At 40.5% G+C, this 27058-nt stretch overlaps 1 protein-coding gene across 4 annotated transcripts in view; it reads right to left on the bottom strand.

Moving 5' to 3' along the window:
* Window positions 1-17107: 17107 nt before the first annotated feature.
* LOC122552813 (AF4/FMR2 family member 1-like) overlaps window positions 17108-27058 on the bottom strand; it is a 167164-nt gene continuing 157213 nt past the window's right edge. For all 4 annotated transcript variants that reach the window (XM_043695804.2, XM_087985951.1, XM_087985945.1 and 1 more), the window contains 2 exons: window positions 24554-24765; window positions 17108-23284 (listed from right to left, as the gene is read on the bottom strand). In XM_043695804.2, coding sequence (XP_043551739.2) covers window positions 23163-23284; window positions 24554-24765 — 334 coding nt within the window. In that variant the 3' untranslated portion in view covers window positions 17108-23162. The remainder of the gene's footprint in view (window positions 23285-24553; window positions 24766-27058) is intronic.

Here is a 27058-nt window from a genome sequence, read left to right as displayed (position 1 = left end):
TTTCCTCTGGGTGCTCCGGTTTCCTCCCACAGTCCAAAGATGTGCAGGTCAGGTGAATTGGCCGTGCTAAATTGTCCGTAGTGTTAGGTAAGGGGTAAATGTAGGGGTATGGGTGGGTTGCGCTTCGGCGGGTCAGTGTGGACTTGTTGGGCCGAAGGGCCTGTTTCCACGCTGTAATCTAATCTAATCTAAAGGACTGTAAAGTTGAACTTCTTTATTTTTCTGCCTTTACATTCTATGTTTTGGTTTATTTTTCTGCACTTTAGGATGGCACCAGAGAGTGACCACACTACATTATACTTCTCACTTGCAACAAAATATGCATGACAACAAAAAAAAAATCAAATAAATGATTTTAGTTGGTTGAGACTTTTGAGTTACTCAAAGGAAGAATTATGTTTGGTGGCGCTTGTAATCTCACACTCGACATTTTGCAAGGACACAAATTCAAAAAAAGAAGCCAACTGCACGAGAAGAGAACGCTGATCATTCAAGAAAGCCTGATTAAATTGACTCCTTTAAAACATGAATTTATTTAGTCAGAAAGGTATCCACAAAGGAGAGTATCTATTCCTCAAACCTATTCCATTCTCTATGTGACACTACTGCCATCAGGTGGACGCTCAACATCTGCTCTACACCTTGAAACTCTTACACAAAGCAAGACTTCACCTTTAGTTTCAACTGGCCTTTTTGAGAACTCCACTGATCCTCTTGTAATTAAACTATGGAGATATCTCACTACCAGCTCTCTGGCTGTGGCCTATCATCTCTCGTCACCTTCCTACACTGTTTCTGACTTACATTTATCCTATTGGCATCGCTCTTTCATTCCTTTTTAGTCTGTCCTGATCCATCTAGCTTGACCACAGCCCTGGTTAAAACTGAATGATCTTTACTGGGTTATTGCAACCCTTCCAGGTTTAACTGCTGCTTGTTCCATGTCAACAACTTTTCCCCAATCTCTTTGTTGTTTCTTGCTGATTTAATTTTAAAAAACCCTTCTTCAGGCCCTCTAACCCCCACTGGTTTGCTGCTCTTCTTCAAGAACTTCTGAACCTTTCTCAATTTTCCTGTCATGTGTTGCTGGCTTCTTTCAGACTCAAACCATTCTGGGCTGTTCCATTTTATTCAAGTGGTATAATTATACAACCAAAATTCCTTCCTGCTCTTGTATAGAGCTCGGAGGTGTGTGCACAACATTGGCTTCTGGAAGCATTGGCAATACATTGACATGCACATAGCTTCCCAATGGCTATGTGGGACAGCAGAGGGTACTTTGCTTTCTAGGCATGTCAATCATTGCCTAGTATCTAACCTTGACATTGGCAGGCTTGGGAACGACCCCCACTGTTAGCTGATCTGTAACAAGTTCACTCTCCAACTAAACCCTAACCAATAGTATCACCACACTTGCTCATGAGCTCTCCTTATCAATATGCTGGAATTTAACTTGTTTCCAGGTGGAAGATCTTGCATTTTCCCTATGAGGAATGTCTACAATTAAGGTAATGATTATACCCAACCAGCCTATCCTTGGAAAACTTACACCACAATTTCTAAAATTTGTGTTACTGGAACGTGTGCTAGATAATCCTAAACGTCTGAGGAAGTATACTGACAACCAGTTTTGAATTGTCAGTTGGTCTTATAGTACAATACATGTAGCTTCAACTACATACAAATGCATTAATATGCAGAACTCCATTCTTTAGAAACAGAAAGGTCATTTTGCATGATTCAATTATGGAACTTGGCTATCAGGCTCTGCTCGACCACTCTGCATTGTTGCATATCCTGAAGTCTGCCATAGGACAGTCACCCAATGATCAGAGGCCGAAGGTAAAACAAACATGCCTTTTGATTCATTTTAGAAGGCTGAAACATTACCCTCACAGCAGGAAAACCATCGCCTGTAAGTCATTGGTTTTGCCTTGAATCTCTTCCATTCAAGTCTCCCAGTCACTCCAGAGGAATGACAGTTTATGATTTCACACACACACGTTCAGCAACCAGTGAAATCTAGTCTCAGGATTTACATTATCAGTCATTCTTGCATCATAGGTCATTTAAAACAAAACATCTTGTTTAAAAGTTCAGTATGTCCACAGAATGCTGAGTAACCTTTTTTATTGACTTGACTTTACCTGTTCACACATGTTCAAAAGATCACCTTAATCCAAATGGACTATGACTCAATGTTTCCCTTTGGTTGAAATATTAGACAGACGGGAGGACTGATGAGTCAGTGTGGATTCCATTCAGAAACAGCAATGCTTGATTAATTTTGAACTCAGTGCTTTGAAAACAAAGCCTCCAACCAAACTATCCAGCAACGTGTTATTTCCTGTCCCATTAACAATACTTCAATCAACTCAAAGAAGCATATTTCTCCCGATTCAAGTACAGGATGAGAAACCTGGCTCATTTTCCTTGTTGGAGAAGTATCTGGGCTGCAGTTTAAGTTTTTAGCTAAGTGCAAGCTGCATCGAGTTTTTTGCTGGGCCTAACAGTGAGAGTCCCTCCAAGACATTTCCCCCTACCTTAGAGTGGTGCTGGAAAAGCTCACTCTGATCTGGAATCTGGTTTCCAGCATCTGCAGTCCTTGTTTTTACCTTCACCTCCTACCTTATCAGATGCACCTCCTTAACGTACACCACCCTTACAGCTACCCTCTTGTCTACATCCATCCCCATCTTACCAGGTCACCATTCGCAAAATAGAGTCATAGAGATATACAGCATGGAAACAGACACTTCAGTCCAGCTCATCCATGCCAACCCCATATCCCGACCTAATCTAGTCCCATTTACCAGCAACCGGCCCATATCCCTCTGAACCCTTCCTATTCTTCATATACCCATCCAGATGCTTTGTAAATGTTGCAGTTGTATTAGCCTCCGCCACGTCCTTTGGCAGCTCATTCCATACATGTACCACCCTCTGTGTAAAAAAGTTGCCTGTTATAAAAATGGGACCTATCTTTCCCCTCTCAGCCTATACCCCCTAGTTCTGGACTCCCCGACCCCAGGGAAAAGAATTTGTCTATTTATCCTATCCATGCCCCACATGATTTTGTAAACTTCTATAAGGTCACCCCTCAGCCTCCAATACTTCAGGGAGAACAGCCCCAGCCTATTCAACCTCTCCCTATAGCTCAAATCCTCCAACCCTGGCAACATCCTTGTAAATCTTTTCTGAACCCTTTCAAGTTTCACAACATCCTTCCAATAGGAAGGAGACAAAAATTGCACACAATATTCCAACATGGCCTAACCAATGTCCTGTACAGCCACAACATGACCTCCCAACTCCTATACTCCGTACTCTGATGAATAAAGAAAAGCATACCAAACGCCTTCTTTGCTATCCTATCTACCTGCGACTCTACTTTCAAGGAGCTATGAACTGTACTCGGAGGTCTCTTTGTTCAGCAACACTCTACAAGACCTGGCCATTAAGTATATAAGTCCTGCTCTGACTTGCTTTTCCAGAATGCAGCACCTCACATTTATCTAAATTAAACTCCATCTGCCACTCTTCGATACATTGGCCCATCTGATCAAGATTCTGTTGTAATCTGGAGGTAACCCTCTTCGCTGTCCACTACACCTCCAATTTTGGTGTCATCTGCAAACTTACTAACTATTTCTCTTATGCTCACATCCAAATCATTTATATAAATGACAAAAAGTACTGGACCCTGCACTGACCCTTATAGTACTCCATCCTGGAGGTCACAAGCCTCCAGTCTGAAAAGCAACCCTTGATCACCACCCTCTGTCTTCTACCTTTGAGCCAATTCTGTATCCAAATGTCTAATTCTCTCTGTATTCCAGGGATCTAACCTTGCTAACTAGTCAAACCAGGGGAACCTTGTCAAATGCCTTACTGAAGTCCATATAGATCACGTCTCCTGCTCTGCCCTCATCAATCCTCTTTGTTACTTCAAAAAACTCAATCAACCTCGTGAAACATGATTTCCCACGCACAAAGCCATGTCAACTATTCCTAATTAATCCTTGCCTCTCCAAATACATGTAAATCCTGTCCTTCAGGATTCCCTCCAACAACTTGCCCACCACAGACATCAGGCTCACCAGTGTGTCGTGCCCTGGCTTGTCCTTACCATGTTTCTTAAATAGTGGCACATTAGCAAACCTCCAGTCTTCGGGCACCTCATCTGTGACTATCGATGATACAAATATCTCAGCAAAGGGCCCAGCAATTACTTCCCTGGCTTCCCACAGAGTTCTAGGGTACACCTGATCAGGTCCTGGAGATTTATCACCACCATGCATTTCAAGACATCCAGCAGCAGTTCCTCTTCTGTAATGCAGACATTTTTCAAGATGTTACCATCTATTTCCCTACATTTTAGATCTTCCATGCCCTTCTCCACAGTAAGCATTGATGCAAAATGCTAGTTTAGTATCTCCCCAATCTCCTGCGGCTCCAAACAAAGGCTGCCTTGCTGATCTTTGAGGGGTAAAAACAATGACTGCAGATGCTGGAAACCAGATTCTGGATTAGTGGTGCTGGAAGAGCACAGCAGCTCAGGCAACATCAGAGATCTTTGAAGGGGCCTATTCTCTCGCTAGTTACCCTTTTGTCCTTCATGTATTTTTAAAAACCCTTTGGATTCTCTTTAATTCTATTTGTCAAAGCTCTCTCATGTCTCCTTTTGCTCTCCTGATTTCCCTCTTAAGTACACTCCTACTGCCTTTATACTCTAATGATTCACTTGATCTCTCCTATCTATACCTGACATATGCTTCCTTCTTTTCCTTAACCAATTTCTCTCGTCACCCAGCATTTCTTAGACCTACCAGCCTTCCTTTTCACCCTAACAGGAATATACTTTCTCTGGACTTTTGTTATCTCATTTCTGAAGGCTTCCTATTTTCTAGCCATCCCTTTACCTGTAAGCATCTGCTCCCAATCAGCTTTTGAAAGTTCTTGCTTAAATACCATCAAAATTAGCCTTCCTCCTACTTAGAACTTCAAATTTTAGATCTGGTCTATCCTTTTCCATCACTATTGTAAAACTAACAGAATTATGGTCACTAGCCCCAAAGTGCTCCCCCATTGACACCTCAGTCACCTGTCCTGCCTTATTTCCCAAGAGTAGGTCAAATTTTGCACCTTCTCTAGTAGGTACATCCACATACTGAATCAGAAAACTTTCTTGTACACATTTAAATTCCTCTCCATCTAAATCCGAAACACTATGGCAGTCTCAGTTCATGTTTCGAAAGTCAAAATCCCCTACCATAACCACCCTATTATTCTTACATATAATCGAAATCTGCTTACAAGTTTGTGTCTCAATTTCCTGCTGACTATTGGGGGGTTTATAATAAAATCCCAATAAGGTGATCATCCCTTTCTTATTTCTCAGTTCCACCCAAATAACTTCCCTGGATGTACTTCCAGGAATATCCTCCCTCAGCACAACTGTAATGTTATCCCTTATCGAAAACACCACTCTCCCTTCTCTCTTGCCTCCCTTTCTGTCCTTCCTGTAGCATTTGTATCCTGGAACATTAAGCTGCCAGTCCTGTCCATCCCTGAGCCACATTTCTGTAATTGCTATGATACCCCAGCCCCATGTTCCAAGCCATGCCCTGAGTTCATTTGCCTTCCCTGTTAGGCCCCTTGCAGTGAAGTAAATGCAGTATAATTTATCAGTCCAACGTTGTTCTCTGCTTTGTCCCCGCCTGTCCTGACTGTTTGACTCACTTCTTTTCTCAACTGAACCAGTCTCAGATTGATCTCTTTCCTCACTATCTCCCTGGATCCCACCACCCAAGCAGCTCTAGCAAACCTCCCTACCAGTATATTAGTCCCCTTCCTATTCAGGTGCAATCCATCATTTTTGTACAGGTCACTTCTACCCCAAAAGAGATTCCAATGATCCAAACTTGTGAACCCTTCTCCTCTGCACTAGCTCCTCAGCCATGCATTCATCTGCTCTATCCTCCTATTCCTACCTTCACCAGCTTGGAGCACCGGCAGTAATCCAGAGATTACTACCCTTGAGGATGTCCTTTTTAAATTCCTACCAGACTTTCTATATTTTCCCTTCAGAACCTCATCCTTTTCCCTTCTTATGTCATTAGTTCCAATGTATACAACGACCTCTTGCTGGTGACTCTCCCCTTTGAGAACATTCTGCACCCTCTCTGAGATATCCTCGATTCTGACACCAGGGAAACAACACCCCATTCTGATTATTCACTGCTGGCCACAAAAATATGTCAATGCCTTAGACTAGAGAGTTCTCTATCACAATCGATCGCTTGGAATCTGATGTACCCTCACTGCACGAGAGCCTATCTTGATACCAGAAACTTAGCTGTTCGTGCTACATTCCCCCGAGAGTCCATAACCCATTATATTTTCCAAAGCAGCATACTTGTTTGAAATGGGGATAGCCACAGAAGATTCCTGCACTGTCTATCTCTCCTATCTTTCCTGAGGTTAACCCATCTATCTGACTGTATCTGCATCTTTTCTCCCTTCCTATGACTGCCATCCATCACATCCCCCAGCTCCTGTAAATCCCTCATTGCCTCTAACTGCCGCTCCAACCGATCCATGCGATCTGATAAGATTTGCAACCAAAGATACTTCTTGCAGACAAGAAGACAGATCTCAATAAATCATATAAATCACGAAAGGACCCACTCTACTCACTATTATCGGTTAACAGCAAGGCTACACTTAAAATAATGCACCGATTTGTTTCTGTGCTGTGACCTTTCCCAAACAGGTTCCTCCAAGGTCAGCTGTGAATTTCACTGTTAAGTTTTCCTAAATGCCCTCCGATGTCCAGAGATACATGAATTCAAACAGTAAAGGCAGCAACTGCGTGGATGCACTGCTGTGTCAGTTTTCTTTCTCTCTCCTTCACTGATCATGTGCTGCTTAATGTCCCGTCCTTCTCCTTTTAAAAAGTGCTATTGCTTTGACGTTTTTTCCTCCGAAGTTCCGAAACAATGGAACTGCATATAAAACAGTAATTACTGCTCCTGGAATTTGAGGAAATCACCTCAAAAACCTAAAATACCTCAAAGAAGGAGCAGCTCTTACAGCCACAAATTTTTCCCATCCTCCATCTTGGATTACCCAGTTATCTCCAGAAAGACCAGAATCCCTTGTCTCCACACCCTCTGTAAATGCCTATTATGTACCCAGAGCTGCCCTTCACAGTTCCTGACATTTTACCCAACCATGGCAGCCTGGGGGAAATGGTCACTCTACAAGGATCTGGAGGTCCTACTGGATGGGGTGGTGTAGATATGAACTTCCTCTTCCTCCAGGGCCAACAGTGAAAAGCACAACAGCAGACCATGCCAGCCTAGTTCAAGGTCAGTGCAGTCTCAGCTATCAGGGGGAAATGCCCAGCATGGTAGGAAGATCAATGCCCTTCTCCACTCTGCCAGCGTATATACCATCTGCTCTCTGATACTGGACGCAAGTCTCACCACAGCTCATGCTCTATCATACCGAATACTTGTAACATCATCCTTCACACTCACCATTTCACCACTGACCCTGCAAGCCTGCTGCACTGCATACTCATTCACTCGGGCCACCTCCCATCTGCACCAGAAGTGAAAGCTGTGCCACCCCCTTTTACTTATCTCTCACTTACTCTGGAAGGAATTTGGTGCATGAAAGATCAGAAATCATGACGACAGGTAGCATGCTGCCCAATGTTTGACTCGTTACCCCCTACAGGGAGAGGATCATAATGCTGACTGCCCAAGTGGCTATATCCAAGCTCCTGAGCTGCCATTGACTTACTGTGCCAGGACCCCCTGAACAAAGGCACATGAGAAAGACAGAGGCCTGCTGACTAACATGAGAAGCGACCTTTCTCTCTGTGCTACATGTTGGATGCCAATGTCTGTGGATTTATGGTATGTGTAACCCCTGCCCATCAAGTGTGCCTGTTGTCCAAGTTGCTCCTGACGTCACAGAAGTTCTTTTTGACATTTGCAGGAGAGCTATGGTCAGAAGGAGGCCATTCAACCAATCAAGCTCTCAATGCCTCTTTAAAAACATGACCGATCGCCACTCTGCCTGACTCTTGCACATTGTTTGGAATAAAACAATCATCCAATGCCATCTTGTAAGTTTAAATTTGAAGCAGAGCACATTCCAGACCTTAAATATTTATGTAGTTAAAAGATTTTCACTTCAGCCTAGTTTCTTCTGCAGATCACTTTAAATCTCTGCCTTTTATTTCTTTGTGAACAGGAACAAGTTCTCCCTACCTACTCTATCCAGCCTGCACATGATTTTGAAAACCATCTGTCAGATCTCCTCTTCACTTCCTTCTTGCCAAGTAGCACATTCCCATCGGATTCTGCCCCATCTCTCCATAGGCACCTCAGCAATGTAGGCTATTTGATTCTGCTTCACCTGGGTCTTATTACAAGCCCATCGTTTCAAAAGACAGATGTAAGATGTTTGCCAGATTTAGAGTGCCAATTCACAAACTAGAAGCAATAAAATGACTTATTGAAGCTGGAACGTAGGTGAGGATGTTCCCATGATAACACCTTTCAGCAAATTCTTACTTGGTGCTTTTCGGATTTCCAGATGAAGTTTTTACAATAACTTTGCTTACATTTCAAATCTGTTAGATACTGACAGTAGGAAAGTACAGGAGAATCCCAATGCAACAAATATGACACTCAAAATCCATCTCAAAAAACTATTATATCACAATTCATCACAATAAATCGAACAAAATTAATTACATCCACAGTGTATCTCACAATACATTGCCTCCCAATGTCATATATCAGAAGTAATTTCATTCCACCACAATAGATCAACTGCCACTTGACAGATTAGGAACTGAATCATCAATATTACACTTTAAAATGTAATTTCATTCAGATAATGGTCCCATTTTCTTGGCCTTTTCCCTCCCAATGTTTCTGCTCTTTTGAGGCTTCCACTGAAGCCCTGACATTGTATTGGGAATCACTGAGGAAATACACAAAGGATTACATTTATAAATGAGCTGAGAGAATAATAAGTGTCAGAATCCCAAAGTAGAGGAGAATGGAGGAGAGTTTGAGCAACTGTCATGTTGATTTTTGCAGTGTTTAATGGAACGCTGTCTAGTCTGTCTTTAATCTTCATGTAGTTGGAAAAATCAGACTGGCAGAGGCAGCCAGAAGTTAGGAGTCTATACACTCTTTATAGGACAGTCTCTTAGAAAATAAATATGTTGCTGATCTAAACAGGCACCAGGCTATTATGGATCTGGAAATGTTAATGGTCATGTTTAATAAATTACTTCCAAGTAAAAAAATCCCTTAGAAACAATGACCATTACACAGAATTTAGCATTTAGTTTGAGAGTGAAGAATGTGGAACGGAAACAAAATGTGATAAGACTTAAATAAGGATAATTACAAAGCAAAGAGGGTAGGATTGAGTGGAGTGCACTGGGAAAGGAGTTTAGCAGGTAAAAAGAAAAAATTGATGAACAATGGCAAACTTTTTAAGGAAATAGTCCATGACTCTCAACAATGATATATCCCAGTGAGAAAAGAGGATTCTAGGAGAGGGTTAAACCAAGTAATGATACCATAAAATTGAAAGAAAAATACTTACTTAATGTTATAATGGTTTGTAGTAAACAAGAGGACTGGGGATGTTTTCAGAGCCAAAAGATGACTAAAGAAAATAAAGGGAGAACATAAACCAGCAAGCATTTAAAAAAAAAGACTGCAAGGTTTTTTAAATGTGTAAAAACGAAGCGGGGCCAAAGTGAATGACGATTCTTAGAGAATAAGACTGGGGAAATCAGAAGTAGAAGATTGAGTAAATATGTTGCAGTTTTCAGAGTAGAAGACAGTAATAGCATTCCAAAATTACTAGACATTCAAGGGGCAAAAGGAGGGGAGGAAATAAATGCAATAACTATCACTAGCAGTACGAGGGAAACGACTGGGGGTAAGGGGCACTAAATTCATTGGATCTGATTAATTGCATCTTAGGATACTAAATGAAGTTACCATCATTTCCTGCACTGGTAGTAATCTTCCAAGAATCCTTATATTCAGGGAAATGAAAAAATGAGAAAACTGCAAATGTAACACCTGTATTCTATCGGGCAACTAAAGGGGAGAGAAACAAAAAGGTCGGTAACTATATCCCAGTTACCTTAACACCAGTCATTGGGAAAATATTAGTCTATTATACAGGATGTAATAGCAGAACATTCAGAATATTTAGAATAATCAAGCAGTTAACGTGGCTGCATGAAGAAGAAGCTGAAAATGTGTTGCTGGAAAAGCGCAGCAGGTCAGGCAGCATCCAGGGAACAGGAGAATCAATGTTTCGGGCATAAGCCCTTCTTCATAAGCCCTGAAGAAGGGTTTATGCCCGAAACGTCGATTCTCCTGTTCCCTGGATGCTGCCTGACCTGCTGCGCTTTTCCAGCAACACATTTTCAGCTCTGATCTCCAGCATCTGCAGACCTCACTTTCTCCTCCTGCATGAAGAAGAAATCATACCTGACAAATTTATTACAATTCTTTGACTTGGTAATGGAATAGATAAAAGGTGTAGCAGTAAATGCAATATTTAGATTTCAAAAAAGGTATTTGATAAGATTAGATTAGATTACCTACAGTATGGAAACAGGCCAGTATGGAAATAAGGCATTACATGTAAGGCTATTTAAATTAATAGCCACTTTTGGAGTAATACTTTATATTAAATGGACAGAGGATATCCATAATTACCATATATTAATGATTTGGATTATAAATGTACTGTTGCTAAGTTTGCAGATGACAAAAAAAAAACTGGAAAAGCAAGTGCTGTGGATGACAGAATGATATAAATAGGTTATGTCAGCAGGCACAATCTTGGAAAATGGAGCATAATGTCACAAAATACAAGGTTTATGCACTTTGGTAGGAAGAATAGAAAAGCTGAAGATCATTTAAATGGAGAATGACTGCAGAAAGCTACAGGACAGACTGAGTTGGGGGTACTTCATGCATAACTCACATAAGGTTGGCCTATGAATTCAGCAGGTAATAAAGGAAGGCAAATAAAACTTTGGCTTTTATTTCAAAGGAAATAGAGTAGAAAAAAAAAAGAGGTCTTTCTAAAACCATGCAAGGTAGTAGTCAGACCATAGCTGGAATGCTGAACAATTTCAGTTCCTTTAGATAAAGGGAAGATATCCCAGAGTTGGAGACAGCACAGATGAACTTCCAAGTTTATTTCTGGGTTTGGATAAATTTTCTTATGTGCAGAGGTTAAGTTGGTTGGGTCTGATAATATTATTGAAAAATACACTGGGTGGCACAGTGGCTAGCAGTGTTGCGTCTCAGCTCCAGGGACCCAGGTTCAATTCTACCCTTGGATTACTGTGTGGAGTTTGCACAATCTTCCAGAGTCTGTGTGCCCTCAGGATGCTCTGGTTTCCTCAGTGCAAAGATGTGTAGGTTAGGTGGATTGGCCATGCTAAACTGCCCATGGCATCTGGGAATATGCAGGCTAGATGGATTTATCCATGGGAATTGGAGGGTCACAGGGTTAGGGTAGGGGAGGGTCTGGGTGGAATGCTCGAGAGAGTTGTATGGACTCAATGGGCTGAATGGCCTGGTACCATACTGGACCCATATTCTTAGGAACTTGACAAGGGTAGATGCAGAGTCATAGAGATGTACAGCATGGAAACAGACCCTTCAGTCCAACCAGTCCGTGCCAACCAGACATCCCAACCCAATCTCGTCCCACCTGCCAGCACCCGGCCCATATCTCTCCAAACCCTTCCTATTCATATACCCATCCAAATGCCTCTTAAATGTTGCAATTGGACCAGCCTCCATCACTTCCTCTGGCAGCTCATTCCATACACGTACCACCCTCTGTGTGAAAAGGTCGCCCCGTAGGTCTCTTTTATACATTTCCTTGGGGTTGGGGAGTCCAGAACTAGGGGGCATAGGTTAAGGGTGAGCGGGGAAAAGACTTTGCCTATTTACCGTATCCATGCCCCTCATACTTTTGTAAACCTCTATAAAGGTCACCCCTCAGCCTCCGACACTCCAGAGAAAACAGGCCCACCCTGTTCAGCCTCTCCCTATAGCTCAAATCCTCCAACCATGGCAACATCCTTGTGAATCTTTTCTGAACCCTTTCAAGTTTCACAACAGGTTTCTGATAGGAAGACCAAAATTGCACGCAATATTCCAACAGTGGCCTAACCAATGTCCTGTACAGCTGCAACATGACCTCCCAACTCCTGTACTCAATACTCTGACCAATAAAGGAAAGTAATACCAAACTCCTCCTTCACTATTCTATCTACCTGCGACTCCACTTTCAAGGAGCTATGAACCTGCACTCCAAGGTCTCTTTGTTCAGCAACACTCCCCAGGACCTTACCATTAAGTGTATAAGTCCTACTAAGATTTGCTTTTCCAAAATGCAGCACCTCACATTTATCGGAATTAAACTCCATCTGCCACTTCTCAGCCCATTGGCCCATCTGGTCCAGATCCTGTTGTAATCGGAGATAACCCTCTTCGCTGTCCACTACACCTCCAATTTTGGTGTCATCTGCAAACTTACTAACTGTACCTCTTATGCTCACATCCAAATCAATTATGTAAATGACAAAAAGTAGAGAACGCAGCACGGATCCTGGAGGCAGAGGGCATAATCTCTGAATGAGGGATCATCCATCTAAGACAGCGATGAGTAGGAATTTCTTCTGGGAACATGTGGTATCTTTTACCACAGAGAACTGTCAAGGTTGGATCAAGTATATTCAAGGATGAAATATACAGTAAGGAAACAAGTAAGGAAATCAAAGGTCAGAGGGCAAATGTAGGCAAGTGAATTTAAGGGTCGTCAAATCAATTACAATCTCTTTGAATGACAGAGCAGACTCTGAGATGAAACATCTTCGACTCATATCTTATGGTCTTATTTTTAATGGAAATATATTCAATTAGCTAGCAAATCTTTTGGGGCACCCAAGATTATGATGCTGGGGCTCAATAAATTCAAGTTCTTTTAAAATAAGAAACTTTTCACAAAGTTTATTTTCTGGTTCTCTTGGCAATCTTTATGCTGACCAAATCTTTGTACATGAATTTGTATTATTTGAAATAAATTCAAAGCAGTGAAACTCCTCAGACTAACACGAAAGCTCAACCTTCAGCCATCAAAATGATAAACTTTTCACTTCAACAAACAAAATTTCTGTTTGTCCTAAGTTTGCCAACGTTCCAGTGAACTTTAAATAAGCATTGTGGAACATAATGGAAGCTACTATAATTTAGTTAGTAACTTAACTTCTGTAGTAGACACTACTTTAATTAAACAAATTTCAGCACGACTGTACTCAGGAATTATGATGTTAACAGGCAGCATTCTGAGTCAGTCTGATTGAAGACCAATTCCAGCCATCACCAGCAATAATTATAAATGACAAAACTCACTACTTCTGGCAACTGTCTGTGAACTGGTGCTCATTGCAAAAAACAATTTTTAAAATTAAAAATAACTTGCAAAATTCACAGCTGAATAAAAAGACATAAGGTGAAAACGAATTGGACATTACTTCATAATCAGGAATTAATTTCACCATCTGCTCAGCATAACCCCAGTCAATGAGAATTTGTTGAAATAGAAACATTCAGAAATAAATAACAATGCCCTCATGCATTTGTATTTTATTTGACATCAATAAAAAGTTTTTTCATCATTCACTCCACACCATGTGTGACATCCCTGTGGCAGGTTAACGGTGAGCACCTTTAATTGATTAGATGATGAGGACAAAGTGAGGTCTGCAGATGCTGGAGATCAGAACTGAAAATGTGTTGCTGGAAAAGCGCAGCAGGTCAGGCAGCATCCAGGGAACAGGAGAATCGACGTTTCGGGCATAAGCCCTCATTCCTGAAGAAGGGCTTATGCCCGAAACGTCGATTCTCCTGTTCCCTGGATGCTGCCTGACCTGCTGCGCTTTTCCAGCAACACATTTTCAGCAGAAGATGATGAGGACCCCTTACCATCCCTTTCCATGTGCATTCTAAATCCTAGGGCTTTAAAAGTAGCAAGCAAGATAGTTGATTAATTGGTTTCAATTTTCCAAAACTCCCAAGATTAAAGAAAGCTTTCATTCGACAAGAACATAGCAAAAGACTTCTTTATTCAAAAAGGGAAGAGTCAAAAATGGAAACAGGCCAGTTAGATTAACATCTGTCAAAGATAAAACATTGGGAGCTTTTAACAGGATACTTAGATAAGCTGAAGGCAAAGTCAACATGGTTTTGTTAAAATTCATGTTTAACTCATCCATTGAAGTTCTTTGAGGTAGGGCATGGGCAACTAAAGACAGGCAATAAATAATGCCCACATGCTATAGGGCAGCACAGTGGCTCAGTGGTTAGCACTGCTGCCTCAGCACCCAGGTCCCAGGTTTGGATTCCAGCCTTGTGTGACTGTCTGTGTGGAGTTTGCACATTCTCCCAATGTCTGCGTGGGTTTTCTCCTACAGTCCAAAGATGTGCAGGTCAGGTGAATTGGCCATGCTAAAATTGCCCATAGTGTTAGGTGCATTAGTGAGGGGGAAATGGGACTGGGTGGATTACTTTTCGGAGGGTCGGTGTGGACGTGTTGGGCCGAAGGGCCTGTTTCCACACTGTAGGGAATTTAATCTATGAATGAACAAACAAACCAAACAGCACGTGTTGTGGATAAAAGGGGGGCAAACCTATGAATATACCAACCCAAAGATTCCTGAAGAAGGGCTTATGCCCGAAACGTCTATTCTCCTGCTCCTTGGATGCTGCCTGACCTGCTGCGCTTTTCCAGCAACACATTTTCAGCAACCCAAAGAAACCCAAACATAGAAATAGAAAGCAGAAATTTTCAGCATTGCTTCGCATGAGGTCCACTGAAGAGGTTACCTCGTATGGTAAGGAAACACCTGGAAATGAACCTTTCAGCTCAGTGAGCAAACCTATATCCAAAACCTCAACCTGAGCTACAAATCTTCTCAAAACTCACCATGAGTATACTTCAGGAAATTCTTTCTGAAATCCAAGTGCTACAAAGGTTTTGCAAAGAGCTCAGTACAAAGAGGAAGCAGCATTTACTATTCCTGGGAAAGGCACGTTGACAGGAATCTATTCCAAAACCCTTGTTCAATGCCACTACCTTAAAGTCATAACTAAAACAGGGGAGCCCATCTTATTAATCCACAGTAAGCACCTGGGAGACCAAGCAATGAATTTGTCAGAAATACCAGCTCTGAGAAAGTAAAATACTAAAATGGAGGGTATGGGCATACTGTAAGGGGGTGCGAGGGTTGAAGATGGTAAGTTAATCATCCACTCAAAGAAGTACGTTCTGCGTGTATGTCATATGCGCTCAGGATTTGTAGCCTTTTTAATGGAGCAAGCCATTGTAGAGGCTGCTTCGGAGATAATGTATATCACTATCAGGCCCTGAGGTTAAGGTAATCAAAGATGATGCACTTGAAACCTCAAAATCATAAATGACCTTGACAGAGTAGAGGGAGAGAAACTGTTCCCATCGATCCGGTTAAGAACAAGAGGGCACAAATTTAAGGTAATTGGCAAATGAAGCAATGAGGGCAGGAGTGGCTAGGATTTGGTACGTCCTGCCTTGGAGTGGCAGAGACAGGTTTAACTGAGGCATTCAAAAGGGAATTGGAGTAATATCTGAAGAGGCAGAATGTCCAGGATTCCATGAAGCAGGCAGGGGAGTGGCACCAGGAAAACAGATCCTTTGCAAAACCCAGTGATAGTTGCCACTGTAATCTAGCAGGATTCAACTTCCTGGAGAGAGAAGAGATATTCAGTTTCAGTCAAGTAGCTGTAATGTAACATAATTAGCTAGTAATTATAATATTGTTGGTTAGATTTTACTGGGCCAGAATGACTTGAAATCAAACAGAATATTTTGTCTGCCAACTGACATGATTTTGTGATCGGTATCCAAAGGCTTTAAGTTGTACAATGCTGCTTTTGACAGGCCACGTGCATGCTTTCTTAACCCAAAGCTACTGGGGCTATTTTGTAGCACCTTCTGAATTAACACTAGATGAGTTCAGCCAACTCAATACACGGGAGCGAGTGAGGGAAAATGCTGGAGCCCAGACCAGAAGCTGCTAATAGAGATCAGCAAAGAGGAAATTGAAGACGAATAGACTATTTGTTACTTGACTGGATGATTTTTGATTTGATCAACAGCATTTATCACACATTTAATACTTTATTACCATTAATCAAAGTACTGTATTTAGAGTCTCAATTTTGGAATTAACACTGATTTTTCTGTAAGTTTGTGTCTCCAGGGCATCCTTGCAATCAACTTTTAATGTGACTCCAAGGCATTCCTGGAGAATGGCAACTGTTGTCTGCAGTTGCACATTTGCCCGAGATCATCCCAGGTAAATGATCAACAGCTCTTTGCTGTTTTAATTTACGGACTTTTTCAAGCACCTGCCTCTGTACTAACTGATCAGATAAGGTGGTGATGGACTGCCACTGCAGAAGCAACTCCAGGCAATTGACCCTATGGTACTTGAGCAACTGCAATGTTGTAAAGGATAAATGCTGAGCATCAGAAACTGTAGTTGCAGTAGCAGTAGCTGCAGATTCAAGACAATGAATAGAACAATCCAGGTCCCGCCGCAAGTCAGAGCTCTGCAACCTCTCACAATTTACATAATGTGCTTTTTTATTCATTCCACCAAATGGTAAATTTCACAATTTGCCACATTGTATTCCATCATTTGGAATCTCCTTGCGTCCTCTTTACAACTTACCTTTCTTTCTATCTTTGTGTCATCATCAAATTTGGTGACCACAACATTTTTCCCTTCATCCAAGTCATTTTATAAACTGTAAACAGTTGAGCTCACTGCACCATTGATTGTGTTGCACCACTTGATACATCTTTCCAACCTGATAAAGGACAGCCCAAAGGCTAGATGGGGAGGGATGACGAAGATTGAAACTCTTCCAAATACTTAATGCATTATCTTTAGAGAGAGAAATAACACCAGAGTGCAAGCCGATGTCACACAATATTTTTATTTTAAAAATTTTATTTTATTTTTTTAAAAGCAGGGAAACCTCTGACACGGTTGTCCCTGTCAAAGAGAATAATCCGTCACTAAACAGCTTTTTTTCAGGTAAGATAGATGATGGATATAGATTATAAACAAAACAGTTTCATTGGGAAATAATCATCTGGGTTGAGATTGTACACAAGAGGAAAGTTAAATTAACTTCACTACAAATCTGCAGTAAATTGTTCCATTGTACTAGAGAGCTATTTATTAACAGAAGCCCAAAGAGTGTACATCCTTCATGGAAATATGCTAAAATATACAAAGATCAAATGCATGATTTGGTTCTTTTGGAAGTTTACTTAATATTACAAAGTTATTTTACTTTTCTCAAAATACCATCTGTTTAAACAAGAATATCCTGTTATGTTTGCGTTATCACAATAAGCAGGCACAGATCAGTGTTCTAATAATACTTTGGGTTTTGAATTGGTACATTGCTTTGCAGAGATTGATCATCTACAGTTGGCACATTCTGATTCTAGATCAGAATCCTAATCAACTGTTCATGACTTCAGTCAAATTGGTTACGCTGAGAAAATTACAGTTCACAAATAAAAGGTTTGCATCAATGATATTTAAACATGCCACAATTAACCTGGTAAGAAACAAATTCCATTTTGTCTATTTCTTACTTAATATGGATATTAAATAAAAAGCTGACCAAACTTCAATTTAGGAAAGAATACATGTCAGGTATTATAATATCAAGAAACAAATAGCCAATGCCACTTAATCAGGTTTCAGAAAATGCGGCAGTGGGCAGAAAAAGAAAAACGTTTCTGTTCTTATCCAAAATCAGAAATTGGAATTAAGCATCCGCATCGTTTGCGCTTTTGACCAAGCACAGGATTACTTTGTCCATGATGAGACTCTAAAGATGCAACAGTTCAAACATTTTCAAAACGTATAATGGGGAACCCAACACATTCCAAAATAAATGGCCGAGTTATTATGTAGCAACTATTACCTTGGTATGAGGAATATTGCTACACTGTACACATTCCTCTTTTCAGTTAAACAAGCAGAACGTAAGTCCCATAAACCCTTTGAGATTGCAAATACTGTCTTTGTAAAATAGAAAAAGTGCAACGATATGGAAGGTGTCCTGCGGCAGAATGAAGATAACAGTGTGTATTTGAAAAAAGTATCAAATTGCACTTGTCTGAGTTATCAGCTTTAATGGAAATTTGACATTTCTCTTAGGGGTAAACTTAAAGAACACAATGGGGCAGGATGAAACGTCAATATTGACCTATCTTGGCATTCAATATATTTAATAAATAAGAGTATGAGAAGTTTGGTCAATAAAGGCACAATAAATAGTTACACAAAATACACAAAAATCCCTCACTGTTGTGATTCATTTCATCAGTTTCCCAAAAGCAATTGTGCAACAAGAATAAACTTAAATCAAGACCAGTTTGGACCCACTGTTCCTACTATTAAGAGAAACTTTCGTATTTTTGATGGTTTAATTTTTAAAAAAATTAACAGATTTTAGCTTGGAAAGATTATAATGTAACATGAGAATGGTGATGAATTGAAGTCTGGGCATGTGGAAGAAAGGGTGAGGTGTGGGAGAGGAGCATTTAAAACTAGGTGGTATCTACAGCCTTTACTTCAATCCATTACAGGGTGAGGTTTAAAAAGGAATTTAAAACATTATACCTTTTATATATGGACTCATGGATGGTGTAGTATCACTCTGGACATGCATTTCTTGGGACAGGGAGATGACCTCTTTTTGGATGTTTTGAGGCATCACTGTAGAATCAGCTTCTTTCCACACCTAATGTCACTTGTTCAAGCTTCCTGTGGGGCTCACTGGAGAAAGAACAGGGTCACTGCCAATTTTTTCCTTAGTAGTTCAAGGGCTACTGCTACACCGGCTTAAATTAAATCTAGAACATTTCTGGAATTTGGTTCATTACTTTTGTTAAGTAAAACCTTTAGACGACTGTATGTTTAATAAGGCCGGAAGAAAAACTGTGTCAAAAATGTAAACCACTTGGGAAAAAAAAAGGCAAGGAACATTCTGGAGGTTTAAATACACAAACATTGAACAAAAACAAATATAAGCACGAGGCTGCACATACTGGAAAGTCTGAAACTAACAGAAAATGCTGGAGAAACTTGGCATTTCTAGCGGCATCTGCTGAGAGGGTGTTTACATTTTCTGTTCAATATAATCTTCTTCAAAACTTCAGCATTCTGAAGTCAAAACAGACTCAAAACATTAATTCAGTTCTCTCTCTCTACAGATGCTGCCAGACCTGCTGAGTTCCTCCAGCATTTTCTGCATTTGTGTTAAATAAGGCCAATCTTGTAGTTTATGCAGTACACACCGCCTGATAATATTTCTGTTGTGATTTGGTTTAGAAAATTTAAGCCTAGAAGTGTTCATCTTAAAGTAGCAGTGTAATATTACCATCTACCACTTAATTATTACTTAAACTTTAAGTACTAAGTATTTACCTAAATAAACTGATTCCTCTGCAAAAATAGCTGATGGGGCAAGTTATGATATTTAAAGTTGAGACAGCATCCCATTGCAATCACAGCCTTTACCTTGAGTGGCAGAGGCAAGGTATACATTAGATTTAGCAAACCCTTTGCTAAATTTAAATGAAGTGGAAAGTATTCAAAGTTTTTGACAGGAGGGCTTAATCGGCTCAGTGTAGTTGTTTGGGATGTGGAGTAGGAACAGCAAAGAATCTGTGGGGTGTATGGGAGCAGGGGTAGAAACAAAGATGACAGTCAACTGCTATGCAGCCCCCACTGGAAGGGTTTATAGAGAAATTGGGGCTGAACTTCCTCACTCATCACCTCATTATGGAACGGATACTATTTGTTCTGTATGCTCTGAACAGAAGGTAGAATGAATCGGTGAAGGTCTTCAAAAGATTTAATTCTAACCAACTGTAAAATAAGTCTTGCAGTTCTGTTACATCTAGATATTAGTTGTGAATGGGTCAGAGGTGTGAAAACTGTATAATTTCATCAGAACATGTAGATTAATAGAAATCAGTAACCTGAATGGAGGAACCTGCCAAAAATCAAATGGAACTCAAGGACTGGTTACCATGGCTGTCAATTTGCAGCAGGCAGTTACTCAACAGAAATAAATTGTTCAAAACTGGAGGAAGGCAATGAAAGAAACAAAGCAAAGTATATTTCTTTGCTAAAGTCCTAATTTTCCTAGATGCATAGGAAGGTGCTGATAGAATTCTAGGATTTAATTTGGGCTGCCATTCTAAACGCGTCAGCAAAGACAGTGTCAGTGGGCTGTTGAATTATGGAAAGCAGCAGAGCTAGGTCTGACTGCTTCCACCAGACTTTAGAGTAAGGGGACCACTGGCAGTGGAGAGTCAACTGTAATCCAGCTGCAAAGAGCTAACAAAGGTTGGCATTCAAAGCCACAGGGTGACATTGCCTGAAACAACTTTATTGTCTTTCCTTTAGTCTAGCACACAATTAAAAACCTGGAACTCCCTGCACAGGGGATCACCTATACAACATTGACTGCAGCAACGGTGTTAGCTTGACACCACTCAAGGACAAATGGGATGAATAGCCTGCAACACCTGTATCCTATGAAAGAATATTTTTAAGTTACAAGGGGAGCCAGAAAGTCATGGTCAAGGTCTAACTGTGAAATTGTTAGTTATTTTTGAATACCCAATCTGGAAACCACACTCATCATGAGCTTGCATGTACCTAATTTATAAGTGATTGTTTTGCTTTTTTTGGTCAAACTTTTCCAACCTCCACCAACAACTCCCCCAACCCACCAAAATAAAACACATTCGTTCCCCTCTGGTATGCCATAGGATTCCTCACAAAAGAGAGTATTTGAGGACTATACAGCTGTGATAATAGCAGGGTTGGGAGGGTATGTGTATGGATCCCAACTTCACATTTACTTGTGCTGTTCAGGTCAAGTCGACTGATCGTTCCTCCCTGCTGCTGATCATTATTTGTTCCTTCTTAACACAGTTTTGAAGACAGCCATAGCATCCATAGAAACCTCTGCTATTGATTGGATAACAGTTGATGCCATTTAGGGCATGAACCTATTTGATACTTTCTGTACATATTATAACCTGGAAATTGATAACAGCCTTTTCAAGTTTTAAATGCTAACAGAAAATTGTTTTGGAAGTTGAAAGGACTGGAAAAGGAAAAAGTAGGGGTTTCTCCTATTTCCTTCATTTGTGGTATCCTGTGTTCTTGAAAATATGTGGAAGGGATAAAAAAGGAAAAAAATACACTTTAGCTTCTAATGAATTGTGTTAGATTTCTTCATGGTGGTGATAATTAGAACAGTTTTGAAACTGTTCAACATACAGACACAATATTCAACACACCAACACGAATATCTTTTTCCCATTCATTTCAATGATCAGCCAGTGCTGGGTTTACTATTTCATATGGGTTTTACTGTGTATATAATACATAGACTCTTGAGCATTTCTGCAGTAATTTCATCAGCAAAAATATATATGTGCAAGTACAATTTCAAATAAAATTATAATGAATTCCAGTAACTTCAAGCAGCAGGAGCTGCAGTATGCTAGAATTTTTGACTATACAGGGCCCATCCAGGTAGTTGGCCAAGGTCATTCACAGCATTATCAAGACTAGAGGTGAGCAACAATGGATTGGGCTCCCCACTTCCCCAGATCCTTTAAATCCATATATTGCTATCAGGTTTCCAGCATTTTCCGAAAAATCCTGCTCCGAGTAGGCTTTAACTAAAATCTGAAAGTGGCAACAAGTTTGGAAAATATTTTCTCTTCCCTCACCCACCCACCCCACAGCAAGAAAACCACTTTTTCCTATTTATAAAAATAAAACAGTAGGTAGAAAATTGCCCCACAAAGGGTAATTATACATCCAAACAGTTTGCTCACCTTTACTCAGGACAAGTCTGGTGTACAGGGAACAGAAATTGATGAAATAATGATCTATGCCAAATCCTCATTTCTCATAAGGTCAACTATACAGAACTAAATTGTACCCACATTATAGGAATTTGACCACTTCTCAACACACCATTCATATTTTCCTTACTCCAGACCCTTGAAGCAGCAACTTATCTATGGCTAGAAATAACTACTTACATACAAAGTAGGATGTCTAAGGCACGCTGAACATTAATAGATTGTTCTGAGAAAAGCTACACATGGCTTTGATATGAACTACATAAAGGGCAGGCAATGCCCATCAACCTCTCCTCCCCCCCTTCCTCCCCAAACCCCCTCCACCAAAAAAAAAACACTTTGTTCTGTTAATCATGCTTTGCCAGCAATACTTGGGTCCAATGGGGACAAAAATAGATTTCTAATAAATACGAAAGTAAAGGTAGTAAATATGGATGCAACTGGGGCAAAAAAATCCAAAGAAAATTAAAGTTCTTTTTCACAGCTCCTAACTTACGAATAAAATTAACAGTTGGACACTTTAAACATTTACATATTAACCTCCTGGATGTACCTTGTCCTCTAGGTATTTGCATTAGAGGGCTTTCCAGGTAATCACTGCAACAATGTTCCTGTGACCGAATACAACATTCTTTACCTGCCATTTCTTTATCCAAATGTAAAGCAGCTAATGCACAATATGTATACTGTTGCCAGAATGTCATGAGAAGGCAACAGCTACTGTTGTTTCTTGACCAGGACACAGGCCAATAGGGGTCTTTTCAAGCCCTTCATCCTTCATGGTGACGTCAACAAAGAAATGTTGAAGACAGTGTTTTAATCTTCCAACTCCACAAGGGTCAAGAGAAAAAAAAAATTGCACTTTTGTTCATGAAGTGAAGGCTCAGCCGGTTCATTTTTGCGGAAGTTCAGTGCTGACCTACATTATTAAAGTTTCTGCTGCAGAGAGACACCTTTACATTTATCATTCCTCATTAAAAAAAAAACACTGAACAGCCGTGTGTTTGGTGCTGAAGGACAAACTGGCTGATGTCAAAATGAATTTCTGCATCTTGTTATAGCAATTTAGTGTCCAGTCGCAACCAATGTAAACCTTGTCTGATGTAGTGTACAAGCTCAGTCATGCTGCTGGTCAGGGATAAAAGGCCAACTGCTGCATCAAGCTCTGCGAAGAATTCTAAGAGATTAAAAAAACAAGGTTATTAATGTTTTCTAATAAACACACTAAATGGACTATAGTGGGACACAATGAGATTCAATTGCCATGCTTATTCCCCAATCCCTTTACCTGAAGTGATTTAATTCAAATGCAGAAATACTTTGTTCTCAGTATTTGCATTTTGAGCATAAATTCAAAAATTACATTCACGGAGCTCAATACAAACCGATCTCAAAGAAAATGGAATTATAAACTTAAAGGTTTGGAAATCATGTACAGAGAAGGAATCTTTAAACAGATAAATGAAAATAAATTTGAACACTTTAGGTTCCCACTCTCATTATCTTTTTGATCAGTTCTTCTCAAAAGTCAACTAATTTATATACATTCTACTGCAACAATAGGACCATATTTCAAAGGGGAACAAAACACTGAAATTTTACTTGCAATGCCAGTTAAGGATAGATTCTTATACCTGAATACTTAACACCTGGAGACTGCGTCCAGTTCTGGTCGCCCTATAAGAAAGATGTGGATGCTTTGGAGCGGGTTCAGAGGAGGTTTACCAGGATGCTACCTGGACTGGAGGGCTTATCTTATGAGGAGAGGTTGACTGAGCTCGGCCTTTTTTCATTGGAGAAAAGGAGGAGAACTGGGGACCTAATTGAGGTATACAAGATAATGAGAGGCAGAGATAGAGTCGATAGCCAGAGACTATTTCCCAGGGCAGAAATGACTAACACGAGGGGTCATAGTTTTAAGCTGGTTGGAGGAAAGTATAGAGGGGATGTCAGAGGTGGGTTCTTTACACAGAGTTGAGAGAGCATGGAATGCGTTGCCAGCAGCAGTTGTGGAGGCAGGGTCATTGGGGACATTTAAGAGACTCCTGGACATGCATATGGTCACAGAAATTTGAGGTTGCATACATGAGGATCAGTGGTCGGCACAACATCGTGGGCTGAAGGGCCTGTTCTGTGCTGTACTGTTCTGTGCTGTACTGTTCTGTTCTATTACTTTTGTATAAGCAAGTTATGGCCTCACATTACTGAGCAGTTATCTACTTGTACTACATAGTAGCCTATAATCATAATATTAATTAGGTATTTTAAATGCTAGCACAAACATGTCTGCGATTTAATTTTTAATAAGTATGTAATTAGTAGTTTACAAGTCATTAGACTTATGAACACGAGAGATAAATGGTTGATGGTAAAGACCGCGTTAAAGTTTATTTAAATCAGATACGAGAGAATCCTTCCCTGCCTCCATGAGCTTAAATATTCTTACCCCTGTTTTTTTTCGCTAGTGCATCTGCTTGTTCCCATAGGTCATGGCCATGGAGGAAAATGGAAGTGATGCTGACATAGTTGGAAGCCAGCTGATGAATCATGTGTGGAATGGCAACACTTGCACCATTACCAGAGCTAGATCCTGGCTGGGAGCCTCCGGAGCTGGCAGGGGATGGTGTCTGAGACAGTGGAGAAGGTGTGCCGATACCTCTGAACAGGAAAAAAAAGAGAAATTAAGGCTGACCATAAAGGCAAAAATTACGTAAACATATATCATCCTTTGCCCATTGAGTTTCTCACTCTTTTGTGTTCCAAATAAAACTACTGCCCTGCAAAAAAAAAAAATCACTGCACCTGATTCCTTAAAACGTGAAACAACCAGGCTAGAGTAGTCAACAAATTCAAGTCCATTTCATAAATTGTTAAAAATCACACAACACCAAGTTATAGTCCAACAAGTTTATTTGGAAGCACTAGCTTTCGGAGCGCTGCTCCTTCATCAGGTGGTTGTGGAGTATAAGATCATAAGACACAGAATTTATAGCATAAGTTTACAGTGTGATGTAACTGAAATTGTATATTGAAAAAGACCTGGATTGTTTGTTAAGTCTCTCATCTTTTAGAATGACCATGTTGGTTTCAGTTCTTTCATATGTAAGTCACAGAATTTTAAAAAAAAAGTTAAATTCTCAAGTGAACTTTAACAATTGGTATCATGTCAGCCCAGATAATGCATTTAAGGTTTGAGCTGCCCGTACCCCAATGTTCAGACAGATTCTAATCTAAAAAAGAGATTTACAGAATCTTACATGGATTCATGCAATTTTTGAGCAAAATAAAACGTAATTCTGCAAGTACAAATTCACCCCATAAGCTTATATGTGTATGTGTACATGTGGGTGTGTGGGGGGTTTACGGGTGTCTGTGAGAGAGTGTGTGCGTGTCTATGTGAATGTAAGTGTGTGGTGTAAAGAGGTAAAATTCTGAGAGGTTGCGAGAGAGTGTGTGGAAGTGTATGTGAGAGCATAGGAGAGAGGGTCTACGTGGGTGTACAGGACATTGATACCACCATTACTCGTGGTGACATCTCCCACCATGGACTTGGCAGGTACTCATGTGACTTGGCCAACATTGTCTATCTCATACACTGCAGGCAAGGATGCCCTGACGCATGGTACATTGGTGAGACCAAACAGTGGCTATGGCAACGGATGAACGGGCACCGCACAACAAACAAACAGGAGTGTTCCCTCCCAGTCGGAGAACACTTCAACGGTCCGGGACATTCGATCTTGGAGGATGGTCACCCGAAGGTCCAAGGTGGACTTCAGGACAGGCAACAATGAAAAGTGGCTGAGCAGAGGCTGATAGCCAAGTTCAGTACCCATGGGGATGGCCTCAACCAGGACCTTGAGTTTATGTCACACTACAGGTAACCCCATTGCATGACACAGACACACTCTCATACGCTTGCACATACACTCCCATTCTCTCACAGATTTATACCCGTTTATACTCACACACATACACACCCTCTCTCACACAGACACTCATAACCACCCCGCTCCCCCAATACCCAACAGCCTCCCGCCACACATATATAAGTTTATGGGGTGAATTTGTACTTGCAGAATTACATTTTATTTTGCTCAAAATCCATGGAAGATTCTGGAAATCCCTTTTTTAGATTAGAATGAGTCTGACCATTGGGGCACAGACAGTCTTGCACAGGGCACCTCACACCTTCAATGCATTATCTAGGCTGACAGGACACCAATTGTTAAAGTTCACTTGAGAATGTAACTTTTTGAAAAGTTCTGCAATTTAAACATGAAAGAACTGAAACCAACATGTTCATTCTATATGATGAGAGACTTAAACAATCCAGGTCTTTTTCAATATATAAATGACATCAGACTGGAAACTTTTGCTATAAATTCTGGGTCTTACGATCTTGTAATCTACAACAACCTGATGAAGAAATAGTGTTCCGAAAGCTAGTGCTTCCAAATAAACCTGTTGGACTATAACCTGGTGTTGTGCAATCTTTCACTTTGTACACCCCAGTCCAACACCGGCATCTCCAAATCATTTCATAAATATGTATGCAATATAACATATCTACGAAGTCCAGATGTCAGGGAAATCTTAGCAGTGAGAATTCATTGGCAGGTTATTAAATCACTGGGAGCAGTAGAGTTGACCAGGATGACTTAATCATGTTTTGGTGGTGGATAATAAGTAATGGCTGCTGGTTTGAACACCATGTACCAAAGTGGAATAAGCCCAAATTGAAGGATTAATATTGGTAATTTAGTGGATAATTTAGTTTCATTAATTCACAGTTGATTAATGGGGAATAAACTGGATACATGGCAGCAATACTTATAATTTTAGGAAATACATTTTAGACGATGCAATTTGGGAGGGGGCAGGTTTTGATTAGATCAGTTGGCTAGATGGCTAGCATGCGACACAGAATTAGACCTACAGCAGGGCTTCA

The sequence above is a fragment of the Chiloscyllium plagiosum genome, unplaced genomic scaffold (genome assembly GCF_037043375.1).
Source record: "Chiloscyllium plagiosum isolate Xiang-an unplaced genomic scaffold, Cpla_swu_hap1 HiC_scaffold_1, whole genome shotgun sequence".
NCBI classification, from domain to species: domain Eukaryota; kingdom Metazoa; phylum Chordata; class Chondrichthyes; order Orectolobiformes; family Hemiscylliidae; genus Chiloscyllium; species Chiloscyllium plagiosum.
This window is presented reverse-complemented; position numbering and strand designations above follow the sequence as displayed.